Source organism: Cervus canadensis, chromosome 20 (genome assembly GCF_019320065.1).
Source record: "Cervus canadensis isolate Bull #8, Minnesota chromosome 20, ASM1932006v1, whole genome shotgun sequence".
In the NCBI taxonomy this organism is placed as follows: domain Eukaryota; kingdom Metazoa; phylum Chordata; class Mammalia; order Artiodactyla; family Cervidae; genus Cervus; species Cervus canadensis.
Window position 1 is genome coordinate 58,057,617 of NC_057405.1, and position 17,314 is coordinate 58,074,930.

Here is a 17,314-nt window from a genome sequence, read left to right on the forward strand (position 1 = left end):
TATTGATGCTTTTGCTGGGTAACACGTTGCTATAAGAAGGTTGAATCACATAAACTTAAAATTTGAAAACAAATGTAGATTCTGAAGAACAAAAACAAGTAAACAAGCAAATAAAACTATCAGAGTCACTCAAATGAATTCTGACTCCGGGATTCCTGCGCCAGGGGTAAAAATAAAAGGTGCAACTCCAGGAATTATTTGTGCCTCAGATAAACCATGAGTCTTAAGGTTGCTCTGAGAGCCACTGATGTATAAAAAGAAACATACCAAAGTGAGAGACTTCCGAGGAGTTGAGCTTCTCCAGCATTAACTTTGTGACAAGTTCATCTGGAATGCTTTGGCCACTGATCAGCAGTGACTGCAACTAAGAACAAGCATAGATATTGCATATGACAGTATAATGTACATGCGATACACAGCTTTTAAAGAAATCGTAACAGTTTTGAAACTTAGATTTACCATAGCTCCTGTTACAGTGTCACTGGCAATCTGTTCTTCCAAAATTGGTAAAGCTAAAATATGAATTCAGAATATTAGCACAAATTGTTCTGAGAATTTTCAAGTAAGAAACATATTTGTATGTTTTTAACTAGTAACACAGATTGATATTTGTGTCACTTTAGAGTTTACAAAGCACATTTACACTCATGATATCATTTAAGCCTATCTAAAGTACAAGGTAGCAGAATGTATTCCATAAACAACTTCTCTCTGACATTCACCCAGCTAAAAGATCCTGGGGAAGCTAACTTCCCAAACACCTTTGCATCTTGCATGTTTGTGCTCTGTGTAGTATACCAGGGAATACTGATGAAATGAGGTATTGTATATGACAGTGATTTGGAAATTAGAAAGAATTATACAAAGTACACACTAGTATTAACATTACTAGTCCAGATACTTTTATAACCATGCATAGTTATATCTACAGCCCATTAATTTTGCACACTGATTGTATAAAAGGAAATTATACATCAAGAAATGTTAAAAATAGATAAAACTCTGAAATTAATCTAGGAAAAAGGGGTCCTGAGGGTGAAATTCTAATAACTTGGTTCCTTTTTAAGAGGAGATATTTAATCCCATGATGAAAGATATTCTAGGACAGAAATGACAGGGGCATAACCTAGGGGAGGACCCAGGAACCTATGATGTCCCTATCTGCTGTTAATCTATGATAAGTTTGGTGCTTTTTAAGATTTCCTACAAGTGGATTTTATTTTGATAACGAGAAAGGGGACATTTTAAAAGTTTTGTGTGTGTTTGTGTTATGTGTTAACAAATTGTTCTCCCTCCAAGTTGTACCAGATCATCATTGCATTAACAGCATGTGAAATGCTCATTTGATAACATTCTTGCCAACAATGATAGTAGAAACTGTAAAGATTCACTGCCAATCTATTCAGCAAATATGGAACAGATTATTTACATTAGCATTTCTTTGAATAATAACAAAGTTAAACTCTTTCTCGTATATTTGTCCATTTTTATTTCTACTTTTATGAATTATAGATTCATTCTTTTGCTTATTTTTCTTTTAAGGCATAAATGGTTTTATTTATTAAAAGAATATGTATGTACAAAGATACAAATCCCTGTCTTATATATTGCAAAGAATGAAAAATGAATTAAAAATGACAAAAAATAAAATTAATCATTGAAGATAATTTAATCCTGGGAAATCTTCCCATGAGAAGCTGTGAGAGTTCCCTCTCTTCTCATCTTTCATAGGGAGATACCCACAACACACGTAACCCCATTCGTTCTAAATTATGCAATTAGAGAACTGGAGGCAGTAGAGTGAAGTCAAAGATGTTTCATAAACATCTTGAATTCTATGACCAAAATTAAGACTAACAGAAGGGCAAAACATGTTTGAGGCTATTTTAAAGATAATATTAAATGGGGTTGGTAGTGACGTCTGATAAAGCAAATACAGCAAATAATCATAGACTCTAGATAGAAAGTAGATGGGCATATGGGTGTTCATTGTATAATGCTTTACATTTTAATGCATATTTGAAAGTTCTCATAATAAAATATTGGGGGGAAAGGTAAGATTTACCTTCTACACGAATACATTTCCATGCCTGTGTTATCTGTTGGGCTAATGTTGTCTTCCCAACCCCCTTAAAAAGAAAGACATTATGTAAAACCTAAGAGAATAGCTATTTGCCAACAAAACACAATTTTTAAAGATTATATTAATAGGTACTACAATTACATAAATATTATCAAGTAAAATTTTTTCCATACAATAAGTAAAGAATAGACCCTAGGTATGAAATATTTATAGCTTCATTTTTCTGTGTTCACTGTCCCACTTGTCACATTTTGTGAAGTGATTTAAGTTTTTGTTTTAATTAAGAAAATAGTCCTGAAACCAGGAAGGTGTACTGTAATGGTATTCTAGCTATTGCACTCTTCAATTGTTAAATTTTATAATTCTGAATACAAATCATTGTGATAATATTGAGATTCATCATTTTATTTCCTTCCTAAAGTTTATGATTGTGAATGACTAAATGTAAAGACTTCCATAGAGTAACTTTCAAGAGCAAAAACTTGCTTCGTAATAGATATCTTTGAAAAGTATCATAGTTTAAAGATAAAAGCTCACTTTAATGAAGTAATGTTTATATCTGATTGCTTCCACTGTTGACTTTTAAAATTCCATTATGTTTTTAGAAACATAATAAAAGTTATTGGAAACATTTCTTGACTCTGTCCCAGGGTCTGTAGAAAAGCAAGTCAAGAATTGGGTTCAGTCCTAAGATTCTGCTATTCCAGAGAGGCTTTTATATTAACCACCTCAGGCCCTTTAATGGTAGCTACCAACTAGCTCAGTGGCTGAAAACAGTTCTCATCTAGAGGTCCTTACTAGAACTGCCTAGGAAGGAAAGCTATCTTACAACAGCCATTCTTGGTTTCTTCCTGTTTTGTGGAAAACTGATACATAGGTCCAAAAACAGACTGTAAGGGAAGATGAAGCACATTCCCTCTCAGGAGCTTTAGACAGGGATGGGAGAATCTTCCGTTTGTCTCTTTAGTGTCCTGCCTTCACATATCCAGAGAGCCTCACAACAAATTTCACAGAAGTTTTATGTGAAAATTGAGTGTGAAATAACTTTGGATCACATACTACTAATAATTGTCATGGAGCAGTGCTTTGATGAGTTAATTTTTTCATAATATAAAAGCAAAGATAAATACAACCTAGGTTCCTTTTCAGTAATAGTGCACAAGAGGAGAGAAAGTTATAATTTACAACCAATACTATTTCAGAGTTCAAGTCATACAATGGAAGTCTAAAAAACACTCAAAAAATTAGCACATTATGTAGTTTTCATTCTTATATGGTAATATTAGATTATGACTTTAAAAATTTTAAATTATATTAAATAATAAGTTAGAAGAGATAACTTACTGGCTTCCCAAATACAACAAAGCAAACAGGTTTAGACAACATAAAGTTTATGTCAGCTTCATCTTCATTAAATATGTCCACAAAAGGATGCTTTTCTGTCTTCTCTTGAGAAGTCATAATACAAAACACTATAGTAAGAAAGAGTAATATTGTTAAAGTGTCTAATTTAGGAGAAATAGGCAGGCAGGTTGGGGAGAACTAGAATATTCTGTGAATTTACTAAGCTCAGAAGCCATTCCACTCCACTGAGAGATGGGTTTTGCCAGTAATGGCAAATAAGTTAACTGATTTATTAAAACAATACTTAGTTCATAGTTTGAGACAGAAAGCAAAAGCCAATATATGCTACATAAGAGACAGCTAAAATAAAGTCTCTTTGAAAGACTAAATTAAGGAAAAAATACACACATGTACATATACACATGTATGTTTTGATGTGTGTATTCTATTAAAGGTCAAATTAGTGTACACACAATCACCTGAAAAAAGCTCAATAGCAGACACTTAAAAAAATCAAATTAAATGCTATATGTATACACACATAAAATTTGTCTATGGGTATGTATAGAGCCTACTAGTGGCTCTAAAAGAAATCCTAATGGAAATGAGAAAATACGTAGAACTGAAAAACAATGAAACTAATATATAACAAGATAAACAAGCTTTCAATTTAAGAAGTTAGAAAAAGAAAAATAGGAAAAATAGAAAAAAAATTTAAATTAATAAATTAGAAAATAAACATTATACAAAGAAGGTCAACAAAGCTAAATAGTGGTATTTTGAAAAGATTTACAAATAGAAAACTCTATCAAGGTTGATCAAGAACAGAAGATAGAAAGCACAGACAATATTAGACATTAGTTTTTTAGAGGTGTGTTTTCTCACATCTCAAAACTAAGATTTTCCTGTTTCTGTTTTTTCTTTCTTTCATTACAGTCAGAGAATGTTCTCCATGTTATAATAATTCTTTGAAATTTGTCGAGTCTTGTCTTATGGCCTCAGTTCAGTTCAGTTCAGTTCAGTAGCTCAGTCATGTCCGACTCTTTGCGACCCCATGAATCACAGCACGCCAGGCCTCCCTGTCCATCACCAACTCCCAGAGTTTATTCAAACTCATGCCCATCGAGTCGGTGATGCCATCCAGCCATCTCATCCTCTGTTGTCCCCTTCTCCTCCCACCCCCAATCCCTCCCAGCATCAGGGTCTTTTCCAATGAGTCAACTCTTCTCATGAGGTGGCCAAAGTATTGGAGTTTCAGCTTCAGCATCAGTCCTTCCAATGAACACCCAGGACTGATCTCCTTTAGGATGGACTGGTATGGATCTCCTTGCAGTCCAAGGGACTCTCAAGAGTCTTCTCCAACACCACATTTCAAAAGCATCAATTTTTCGGTGTTCAGCTTTCTTCACAGTCCAACTCTCACATCCATACATGAGTGGAAAAACCATAGCCTTGACCAGACAGACCTTTGTTGGCAAAGTAATGTCTCTGCTTTTTAATATGCTATCCAGGTTGGTCATAACTTTCCTTCCAAGGAGTAAGCGTCTTTTAATTTCATGGCTGCAGTCACCGTCTGCAGTGATTTTGGAGCCCAGAAAAATAAAGTCTGACACTGTTTCTACTGTCTCCCCACCTATTTCCCATGAGGTGATGGGACCAGATGCCATGATCCTAGTTTTCTGAATGTTGAGCTTTAAGCCAACTTTTTCACTCTCCTCTTTCACTTTCATCAAGAGGCTTTTCAGTTCCTCTTCACTCTCTGCCATAAGGGTGGTGCCATTTGCATATCTGAGGTTATTGATATTTCTCCCAGAAATCTTGATTCCAGCTTGTGCTTCTTCCAGCCCAGCGTTTCTCATGATGTAATTTGCATATAAGTTAATAAGCAGGGTGACAGTATACAGCCTTGATGTACTCCTTTTCCTATTTGGAACCAGTCTGTTGTTCCATGTTCAGTTCTAACTGTTGCTTCCTGACCTGCATACAGGTTTCTCAAGAGGCAGGTCAGGTGGTCTGGTATTCCCATCTCTTTCAGAATTTTCCACAGTTTATTGAGATCCACACAGTCGAAGGCTTTGGCATAGTCAATAAAGCAGAAATAGATGTTTTTCTGGAACTCTCTTGCTTTTTTGATGACCCAGCGGATATTGGCAATTTGATCTCTGGTTCCTCTGCCTTTTCTAAAACCAGCTTGAACATCTGGAAGTTCTCGGTTCACGGATTGCTGAAGCCTGGCTTGGCGAATTTTGAGTATTACTTTACTACCGTGTGAGATGAGTGCAATTGTGCGGTAGTTTGAGCATTCTTTGGGATTGCCTTTCTTAGGGATTGGAATGAAAACTGACCATTTCCAGTCCTGTGGCCACTGCTGAGTATAGCACCTGATAATTTTCAAAAAAAATTCCCTAAATCTTTGAGAAGAAGAAACAATTTATATTTGTTTGATGTAGTATTCTTTAAATGTTGACATCAAGTTTGTGAATTTCATTGGTTAAGTCTTCCGTAATGCTTATTGATTTATTGTCGATCGAACAAGATTAGACATAGAAGGAAGCAAAACAGAGAAAATAATGCTGCAGATAGATAAGATGCTTTCATAAAGTTATCACAAATAAATTTGAAAACTTAGGCAAAACTGACAAATTACTAGAAAAATCAGCTTCTTAAAGAAAAGAGAAAAACTTTGAGTGGTTCTATAACCATTAAAGAAACAGAATCAGTAACTATAAGTCTTCTCACAAGGAAACCAGATGGTTTTATTGAAATGCTCCAAGTCTTAAAATTATATAGACAGTCTTTCAGAAAAATGATAAAGTGGAGACTTCTTACATCAGTTTATGAGTCTCATCTAACCTCCATACCTAAACCAGAGAATAGTGCAAAAAAGCAAAATTATTGCCAATTTCATTCATGAACAAGATTCTTAAAAATCCTAATCAAAGTAGTTAACAAGTTGAATTTAGCAATATATGAAGAACATAAGATCATTACACTAAGTTGCATTTCCCCAGGGATTCAAGGACAGTTTAATGTGGGAAAATTAATTTTCATATTAAAACAAATTTAAGGAGAAAAACTATATGATCATCTTAGTAGAAGTAGAGCTTCCCTGGTAGCTCAGACGGTAAAATCGCCTGCTTGCAATGCTGGAGGTTCAACCTCTGGGTTGGGAAGATCCCCTGGAGAAGGAAATGGCAACCCACTCCAGTACTCTTGCCTGGAAAATTCCATGGATGGAAGAACCTCATAGGCTACAGTCCATGGGGTCGCAAAGAGTCGGACACGACTAAGCGACTTTGCTTTCACTTTAATAGAAGTATGAAATAATTCAGCACCATTTAATGATCGCTAAAAGATAAACCTCTTACCAACTAAGAATAGAAGTTCTTTTATTGGTAAAGTGTAAGACAAAAAGACAACCATTATATCTAATGATTAAATATTTAAAATATTCTTTTTTAAAACAAAGCTATAATTATTTCCAGATGATATGATTGTTTACATAGAAAACTCAAATATACCACAGATAAATTTTAAGAATTAATAAGATAGTTCAGTTTGCTGAATTCAAAATCATTATACGAAATTCAGTTGTATTTCTATAAATCAAAAATAGCTAGAAAATAAAAAAAAAATTAAAAAAAAATAGCTAGAAAATGTAACCAAAGATAAATATGACTTAGCAGCAAAAACATAAACTAATAATTAGGATTAAACAGAATGAAAGATATTCAAGCCCTTTATGGAAAAGTTATAAAACCTTATGAAAATATTTTAATAAGCAGACTTTCCATGAAAGATGGACCAAAACTTTGTCCTAGTGGCCTGGGGAATTGCTCATGGAACCATGAAAAATGGATTAGAGGGGAATATGTGTGTGTGTGTGTGTGTGTTTGTGTGTGTGTGTGCGCGCGCTCCATTCACTTCAGTTGTGTTTGACTCTTTGTGACCCCATGGACTGTAGCCCGCCAGGTTCCTCTGTCCATGGAATTATCCAGTCAAGAACACTGGAGTGGGTTGTCATTTCCCTCTCCAGGGGATCTTCCCAACCCAGGGATTGAACCCATATCTCCTGCATCTCCTGCACTGCAGGTAAATTCTTTACCATTGAGCCACTGGAAGCCAGAGGGGACTATATACTTCCAGGTAAATGTGATATGGTTACACTTTCTGTGGAAGTTAAGAATATTCAAATAGGCTTAAAATACCAATATTATTTTAAGATGACAATATGAAACAAGATGTAGTAAGAAATATTACTAGTATATTTTAAAAATTGAGATGAAAACTTCATGAACTAAAGGCCTGAAATTTCAAGATTAGAAAAAATAATACCATGAAAATTAGTATAAAATGTAGTTGTAGAGGGGGAAATGCATCTAAACTTTTTCAAGAGATCATGCATTTATTAGGGAGTCTCCATAATATACAGTAAAGTCAAGGCCCTAAAGCCTGGGATGGAGATATCTGGATGGATGCCTAAGTACCTTGCATCTTGAACCCCAAACACTCTGCCTTAACAGAAGTAGTTTTCGCATATCCGGAAAAGAGCGGCTTCTCCTTGTCTCACTTGAGGCAGATGCCTCAGAAAACAATGCTTGACCTTTACAAGGTCTACCTTTATTTTCTCTCATAACTTCTAGAGCAGTAGCTGGGGTTAAGTGTCAGCCCAGCCCAACTGGAGGTGCTAGACAGAAAGAAAGTTATGCAACTAAAGAGCTCCAGGGCCTGACTGTGATGTACCAACAGGAACCAGGAGAAAATGCCTGGGAAAGATCTTGAGGGTGTCAGGTGGGGGGAATGCAGACTGGATAGGAGCTGATTGATACGTGGGCTCTCTCACACTACTCATAGTTTAACATCCTAGCTAGGACACCCAGAGCAAGTCCTAATTTTCACTGCTGGTAAGGTGACTTGATGCTTGGAGAAAACCAATAGACTATAGTGAACAAGGTGAAAATGCCAGACTGCCTTAGCAGGGCATAGAGAAAGGTGTTAAATACTCACGGAAGTGACATGTTAAATAGATTTTTTATGTTAGGCCAGAGAACCATGAGCCAACTCTACTCTTTGGGATGGCCAGAGTATACTCTTCTCATTATGACATTAAAGAATGAGCTGGTAAGGGGACACTGTGATCATTAAGAAGCTCAGAGGTGGCTGTCCTTTTGGGGGGCCAGGATTTAAGGTAAGGGAGAGGCTGCTATGATACTGGTTTCTCATGTGTCAAAGGGGCTGACAGGGTCTGGAAGAGCAGAGGCCAGGTGGTAGCAATTGACTGTCAGAAACAAAGTAGGTATAATTACTATACTGGCAGCAAGCCCAAAGTGGGAACAAACAGGACTCTCAGTGATCTGTGGCAGTGTTGATAAACATGGACTTTCTAGGGGTAAGACAGATACACAGTCAATGAAAATGTTGATTACCTTACATTTCTAAAATGACACAAGGCAAATGAACCAAAGGCTGATGTCAGTAGCCCAGGTGGAAATCATGATTCCTTGTTCATGATTCCAGAGCCAATTTACCGAAGGGAAGGCAAGGAACCCTTGAGGATGGAGCCTACAAACTCTATAACAAGTACTGATGATAGGTATTCCCCAGCCTTTCTCTAAGAGAACCTACAACCATTAACCAGAGAAACAGACACCCTGGATATAGGAATATTCTCCTCTTTCACAAGCTATAGAACACAGGGTCTGAGCTGACGTCAACACCAACAGATCCAAAATGCCATCATAGCCTCCTGTGAGAATGAGGGCAAATGGAGAACCAGTGATAGATGGGGCCTTGGCTCAAATCTATCTTACAGTGCATCCAAAGTGTTCGCAGGATCACTCAGTGGTTATTTTCATGGTTCTTGAGTGCATAACAGGGACTGCAGCTGGTAAAACCTTCACTGGGGTTCCCTAACTGTAGAGTAAGGGCTACTGTGTAGAAAAGGGCAAGTGGAAACTCCTGAAACTGCATACCCACTCCTTAGCTTCTGGCCAAGATAAACAATAGTAAATCATTCTGAATGAAATGGAAGAGTGCTACCTCCAAACTGTTTAAAAGATGCATCATGTTGTTGTATCGGAGAAGGCAATGGCAACCCACTCCAGTACTCTTGCCTGGAAAACCCCATGGACAGAGGAGCCTGGTAGGCTGTAGTCCATGGGGTCATGAAGTCTCGGATATGACTGAAGTGACTTAGCAGCAGCAGCAGCATGTTGTTGTAGTCGCTTAGTCGTGTCTGACTCTTTTGTGACCCCATGGACTGTAGCCCTCCAGGTTCCCCTGTTCATGGGATTTCCCAGGCAAGAATACTGGAGCGGGTTGCCATTTCCTTCTTCAGGGGACCTTCCCAAGCCAGGGATCGAAGTTGTGTCTCCTGCATTGGCAAGCGAATTCTTTACCACTGAGCCTCCAGAGAAGCCCTTAAAAGATGCACAGTCCTGTTTAATTCTGTAGTCTTGAGTTTCTGCAAAAACCAGACAGATCATGACATAATATTGGACCATTTCCAGTAGTAATATATGGATGTGAGAGTTGGATGGTGAAGAAAGCTGAGCGCAGAAGAATTGATGCTTTTGAACTGTGGTGTTGGAGAAGACCCTTGGACTGCAAGAAGATCCAAATTACATTCAGAAAATTAAGAACATGGCATCTGGTCCCATCACTTCATGGCAAATAGATGGGGAAACAATGGAAACAGTGACAGACTTTATTTTCTGGGCTCCAAAATCACTGTGGATGGTGACTGCAGTCATGAAATTAAAAGACACTTGCTCCTTGGAAGAAGAGCTATTATAAACTTAGACAGCATATTAAAAGCAGAGACATTACTTTGCCAACAAAGGTCTGTCTAATTAGAGCTAGACAGGGATTTTTCCAGTAGTCGTGTATAGATGTGAAAGTTGGACGATAAAGAAAGCTGAGCGCTGAAGAACTGATGCTTTTGAACTGTGGTGGTTGGAGAAGACTGTTGAGTTTCTTGGACTGCAAGGAGATCATACCTGTCAATCCTAATGGAAATCAGTCCTGAATATTCATTGGAAGGACTGATGCTGAAATGGAAGCTCCAATACTTTGCCCACCTGATGCAAAGAACTGACTCATTGGAAAAGACCCTGATGCTGGGAAAGATTGAAGGCAGGAGAAGGGGATGAGGGAGGACGAGGTGGTTGGATGGCATCACCGACTCGATGGACATGAGTTTGAGCAAGCTCTGGGAGTTGGTGATGGACAGGGAAGTCTGGCGTGCTGCAGTCCATGGGGATGCAAAGAGTCGGACACGACTGAGCAACTGAAGGGAACACATTTAGCAGTTGGAAAATCCTCTAGCAGTGAGTTCTGCGATTAACAGGGAGCCCATCTCCTGGGAAACCTAGCACTTCTACCCAGGCTAGGTTAGCTGCCATTCCAGTACATCTAACACCTCACAGTAGGTGCTCAATAAATATTTGCGGAATGAAGACATTATCCCCTGAAAAGGGAAGTGGGTTTAAAAAGCGGGATTTATGGAGATCCCAAAGTTTAGTTTTGCAAGAGAAGGCACTGGTTTGGCGCCCCTGCAGGAGGTGGGATTCCATTCATGCGATATCAACATACATCTGAAAGGTGAATTCCGACCCCTACTTACCTGGCCTCAGCAGACCCCGGCAGACCCCACCGGTTGGCCGCAGCCGCCTCCCCGGACTGTCTGTTGAGCGGTTGCCAAGGGATCTGTTGAGCGGTTGCCGAGGGAACCCAAGGCCGAGAAGAGCGCAAAGCCTCTTGGGGGGGGGGGGCGGGACCTATGGATGGGGGTCTATGATTTACTGACTTATTTTCTCTTTTTATTAAATATTCACTTTTGTACCCAATTTTGTATTCATAATTATAATACACTCCTTTTCACAAATATGGAAGGTGATGATCAAGGAGGGTACATGCATTGTCTATGTCCACATACATCAAAAGAAAGAAATCTTATTTTAACGCAGAACTCCAAAGCCATTGCTACATCGCACTACGTCACACTCCGCAATTAATTCATTTTTAGAATTTAGGAATGGTTAAACTTATGCACAAACAAATATGTGGCAAAGTTGGAAACCAACTTTGGGTGCTTAAATTATCTGAACCACACACCCTCTGGATAGTATGAATTCTGTTGAGTCTCCTTAAAAAATAAAAGACAAAGAGATGGGAGGGAAAAACACTCAGTGAAGTGGAAGTAGGCAGGGAAAACAGACCAACTTGGGAATGAATCTGTTGGCAACTCGGAGAACCGCTTCAAAAGAAGCAATCCAGTCCCAAATTATCCACTTTTTCAAAGAGAAGGACCACAGAAGCGAGAAATTCAACTAAACCGGCAACGCTCTCCCCCGCCCACGTTTCCTCCTGCCAGCATCAAATATGGCGCTCTTTGCTTCCTCCCCCGGCAGCACGCAGGTTCGGGAAAGCTAGCCCGCCTCTCCTTGGTAAATCCTCCAGCCTCGCCCCCGCGCGTCTGGGGCGGGGCTTGCCTGGAGGTGGGGCGTAGGGATCCGGAAACACCTGAACCGTGTTAGCTAATCCCTTATAAATTTAGCGTCCAGGCAGTGCTTCTCCGGGCTGAACCTGGCGTCCAACTTCTAAAACGTCTCCTCTTCGAATCGTTCAGGGGCAGCCCAGAGGCTGCCGCAGTTTGGGCCGCGGCCTGGTGCCCTGCCGTGGGGGCCCCCATATTAGCTCGAGCCATGCCCGCGGCTGCTGCCCCCATCATCAGCTCGGTTCAGAAGCTGGTCCTGTACGAGACTAGAGCTGTGAGTACCCCGCGCCGTGGGGCGCCGGCGGGAGGATGGCGGCCGAGCAGGTGTGGGGCAGAGACCGCATTCTCCCCCCTTGTCCCCCATTTTCTCAGTTCCCTCATCCCCGCAGAGGGGACTGTGTCCGGGGCTGGGGCTGGGGCTGGGGCTGGGGCTGGGGGTGGGGGCGGTCTTCGCCTTGTAATCGCACCCGGGGCACTGCTGCTTCTGCATGCGAACATTTCCACTTAAAAAGCCACGGTCGGAGCACACGGGCAACAGGTGTTTGTGGTATCTCAGAAACTGTTAATGGAGCTTTATACGAGTTACTGAATTCTTTTCAACTTGGAGAAAGGCTTAAGAGTTCTGCAGTTACTGGTTGCAGCACAGGTCGCGGTCTGGAGTGTATTTTTGATCATGGCATAGCATTGCTGAGATTGATGTTAATTACGTGCGCTGTACTTGCTGACGTATTTCTCTTGATTTGAAAAGAAGGAAAAATGTATTTTCTTTAAAGACAGTCGATTTGTTTGGGTAACGTTGTTTTGCTTTTCCCTTGACTTTTCCAACACATTTTATTTTATTTCGTCAAATCGCCATGAAAATAGTTACTCGTAGAATAAGCAGACTTTTTTAGGTTACTAGTTCTCTAAAATTTAGGCAACATCAGTCGAACGTAGGCTGTCTCTATTAGGAGAGTATCAGAAGGTACTTATCCTAACACTTTCTTGGTTATAATAGGGTCGTAATAGCTTGTCTGCCTGAGGTCATCATTAATGTAGAAACAATGTTGACCCTTAGTTAATTTTGCTGACAGCTTCTTCTGATTAGATCCAGCCCAGAAGATGAACTCACCTAATGTACTGTGTATGCAGATACCCTCAGTTGTCCCCTGAGGAGAGCCATAGAGAAGTATCATTTTGAAACAAAAGCTTCTGCTTTCTGTACCAATGCTGATCAATGTCCCTAGTTAGAAACATACATACCATGTTTAAAACACATCAATTTCAGCCCATTAAACCGAGCATGCCTGAGAACTGGCTGATATGTGAATGTTGTTTCTAAAGCAAAATTCATATTATAGGGCTTTTCTGCTCAGAAACTTCAGTGGCTCCCATTCTGAGGAGCGGAAACTCTGCATTCCTTAAGCTGCCATTTAGTTACTGGCAACTAAATAGATCCAAGACATTTTTTAAAATGGTGGTAGGTTGTATTAATGAGAATAATAGCTAATACTCTTGAAAGAGTTATATAGTCCAGGCATTGGTCAAAACACTCTACATAGTTCATTATTTAATCCTCATAAAACTTCTGATGCAAATATTGTTGCTATTACTATTATTATTTGGTGAAGGAAAAAATGAGGCAAAGAGAGGTTAGGACATTGAACTGTGTGGGCTGGTAACTCGTGCCAGGCGTAGATAGTGTGTAACTGGATGGCAGCAAATTGCATATATAAATTGAGAGTAAATGACTAGAAATTTTTACAGCAATTGGAGTAATTATATTTCAGATGAATCAGATAAACATAGGGCTTGTGGATAATGTCTTTGGTTTTTTGTTTTCAACTTTATTATGGAAATTTCAAGAAAATACAAAGTAGACAGAATAATAAACTCCCATCTAGCCATCATCCAGTTCCAAAATTACCAACATTCTGTCATCCTCTATTACCTGTAACTTGTTCCACTTCCCACCCACCACATATTATTTTATATGGTTCTTTTTCTCTAAAATTTACATAAATTGAATGCGCAAATCTAAGCTATAGAATTTGGACAGAAGCATACATATATAACCACACCCCTGTGTTGTCACAGAAAATTCTCTTGTGTCCATATCCAGTCACCTGCCCCTTTCCCTTCCTGGCAATTAATATTCTGTTTTTTAAGTGTTAGATTGGATATGCCCGTTAAAGGATTTTATATGAATAGAATTGTACAGTACATAACTCTCTTGAGTCTAGTGTCTTTTGCTTGGCATCATGTCTTTGATGTTCGTCTATGTTGTATTAGTAGTTAGTTTCTTCTTATTGAGTACTCATCCATTGTATATTTATTCCACAGCTTTGTTTATCCTTTAACAATATTGACTTAGAATGTTACCACATCTAGACTGTTGTCTATTACTGACACGTGTGAGAGGTGTAGGCCAGGGAAGCAGTATGAACCAGGGGAAGGGCTGTCCTCCATCTCAGGTCACATGCAGACAGGAGATAGGAAGCAGGGTAGCAGACACACTAGTATGTTTAAGGTGGTTGGAGTGGAGGTCACTAACTTATTGAGGGCTTACCTCTAAGTGGCTATTTTAAAAGGTGCTCTGGGAAAAGCAAACCAGGAATTTATGGTAGGACTCCTCAGCTCACTTGTTTGTCTAAATGTCCACACTGTTGGTATGAGCAGGGAAGAATACTGAAAAATGCGTAGGAACAACTCAAAATAGTGTTTTTCTTATCACACTCAGGTACAGTGGATCTCACTTCTACTTTTTTAAAGTTCACTTTAATTTTTATGTTTTATTGCAATGAAGTTGATTTAATATGTTGTGTTTATTATAGGTGTACAGAATCTTTTTTAGTTCAACATATAGATTCTTCACTCATATAGGTTGCAACAGGGTGTTGAGTAGAACTCCCTTGCTATACAATGGGTCCTTGTTGATTACCTGTTTTATATGTATTATTGTGGATTTGTTAATCCCAACCTCCCAATTGATACTTTCCCTCACTTTTCCCTTCTGGTGACCATAATTTTGTATTCTAATTTGGAGACTCTGTTTCTCTTTTGTCAGTTGGTTCATGGGCGTCAATGTTCAGATTCCACCAATATGTGATATTTGTCTTTTTTTTTCTGACTTACATCACTCGTTATGATGACAACTACTTTCATGAATGTTGCTTTGATAGGAATTGGCTCATTCTTTCTTTTTCATGACTGAGTAATATGCCATTGTGGACATGTACCACTCTTTCTTAATATATTCATCTGTCCTTGGACATTTCTCTTGCTTCAAGGTCTTGGCTATTGGAAGTAGTACTGTAGGGTACATTTGGGTGCAAGTTTTTTTTTGTTTGTTTGTTTGTTTTAAGAATTCTGGTTGTCTATGAATATCCTGTTAGGAGTGGGACTGATGAAATATATGGTAGCTCTGTTTTTACAGTTTCATAGTTCTGTATTGTACCATTATCATTCACATACTCCTGAAGAATCCCATGGACAGAGTAGCCTGGCAGGCTACAGTCCATAGGGTCATCAGGCACAACTGAGTGACTAACACTTACTTACTTACTTAGCAATGTAAGAGGATCCCCTTTTCTCCACCCCTACTCTAGCGTTTATTGTTTGTAGACATTTTGATGATGGCCATTCTGAACACCAGAAGATGATCCCTCATTGTAATTTTGATTTGCATGTCTCTAATAATTTGTGACTTTGTATATCATTTCATGTGATTTTTAAAAAATTAGTGTCAGTAGTACTTGCCTTTTCATATTGTCTTGGTGACACTTTGCCCTTCGTAAAGATTTCTTTTAGAATACTTACTGAAAATTTTGAGGACAGGCATCTTGCAGCCCAGCCGTCCTTTTTGAATATTGTCCCCTAAGCAACAGTTTTCAAGTTGTTTTTGCGTCAAACGGCCACAAGGCGGCAGCATTTCTTCGAAGCCCAACTCCGCCTCCTTTAGCAAACAGAGCCTCAGTGGAAGTCGTGGTTTAGGGTTCTATCTTGGACTGGATTGTGCCAGAAGCAACACCCCAAAGCTTGGATCTTGTTTCCTTTTTTTTCTAGTTTGATGTATAGTTTTTCTTTGAGTAACAGTGATGTACGGTGTTCTGTGTGTATAGAATCTTTTACATTTGCACATATACATATATTGCTTGATCTTCAAATTCTTCTCTCATAGAGACTGTTACAGAATGTTGAGTAGACTTCTCTTGGTATACTCAAGTCCTTGTTGATTGTGTATTTAATAGTTTTTATTCGTTAATCCCAATTTCCTCATTTATTCCTTCCCAACATCTTTCCTGTTGTGTAATGATAATTTTATTTTTGAGCGTTGTGAGTCTGTCTTTGGTCAGTTAGTTAATTGGTATTAATTTTTACATTTTACCTTTAAGTGATACATGATATTTGTTTTTTCTGAGTAACATCTCTCAGTATGCTTAGAACTAGGTCCATGTGGGTTCCTGCAATTGGTATTGTTTCCTTCTGTTTCATGGCTGAGTCTCATTTCATTGTGGACATGTACCACTTCTTAACTCATTCATCTCTTTCTGGAAACTTTGCTGGCTTCCAGGTCTTTGGCCTTGTAACTGGTGATGCAGTACAGCTTTGGATGCATGTTCCTTTTTGAATTCTGTTTTTCCCTGGACTTTCTCATAGGCATGGGACTGTGGATCTTATAGGTAGCTCCAGTTTCCCTTAAAAAGCACCTGCATACTGTTCTCTGAAGGGAGTGCACCCAGTTTCATCCCACTTGCATCTTAGGAGGTTTTCCTTTTCTCCAGGCCCTCTCCCCTATGGATTCTTTAAAGACTTATTGATGATGGCCATTCAGGCTTTGGCATTGTCAGCCCTCATGGTAGTTCTGATTTGCGTGTCTCTAAGAAGAGGTGAATTTGTGCGCCATTTCATGTGTTCTTTTCTTTAACTAAATGGTGATAATAAAATTGACTTGTAGTTAGCTCCCTGAAAGTCAACCAGGTGTTGAATTTTTTTGGATTACCTGCTTCGGGACATTTATTGACAGAAGGTTATCATTTGCAACTCTGCAATTCTTGTGACTATTGCATGCCCATAAGCATTGATTTTAAACTTGCTATCTTGGAAAAGAGCCACAGTGCGGCAGGATTTCTTCATGCCCAACTAATTACCACAGAAAGCAGAGCCATAGAGGCCATGGTGTTTCTCGGTGTAAATTAGTGTGGAACGTGCCAGCACAAACACCCCTAATCTTGTGTCTCGTTACTTACTGTTTATTAAATTAATTTAGTTATTATTAGTAACTATTATTTTGGCTATTGTAAGTGCTGCTGTAATGCAGATCTGGGTGCCAGTTTCTTTTAGAATTCTGGTTCTGTTTGAATATCCTGTTAGGATCGGGCTCTCAGATCTATGGCAGCTCTGTTTTCACC

General features: G+C 39.0%; 2 protein-coding genes across 2 annotated transcripts in view; one reads left to right on the forward strand and one right to left on the reverse strand.

Moving 5' to 3' along the window:
• AK9 (adenylate kinase 9) overlaps positions 1-11,151 on the reverse strand; it is a 111,396-nt gene extending 100,245 nt beyond the window's left edge. Inside the window, exons 1-5 of the mRNA XM_043439340.1 lie at positions 11,052-11,151; positions 3,428-3,555; positions 2,066-2,129; positions 460-512; positions 268-364 (exon numbers count right to left, since the gene is read on the reverse strand). Of these exons, the coding sequence (XP_043295275.1) occupies positions 268-364; positions 460-512; positions 2,066-2,129; positions 3,428-3,544 (331 nt within the window). The 5' untranslated portion in view covers positions 3,545-3,555; positions 11,052-11,151. The remainder of the gene's footprint in view (positions 1-267; positions 365-459; positions 513-2,065; positions 2,130-3,427; positions 3,556-11,051) is intronic.
• Positions 11,152-11,913: 762 nt separating this feature from the next.
• The window catches only part of FIG4 (FIG4 phosphoinositide 5-phosphatase), a 174,578-nt gene continuing 169,177 nt past the window's right edge, over positions 11,914-17,314 (forward strand). Inside the window, exon 1 of the mRNA XM_043439281.1 lies at positions 11,914-12,198. Within this exon, the coding sequence (XP_043295216.1) occupies positions 12,133-12,198 (66 nt within the window). The 5' untranslated portion in view covers positions 11,914-12,132. The remainder of the gene's footprint in view (positions 12,199-17,314) is intronic.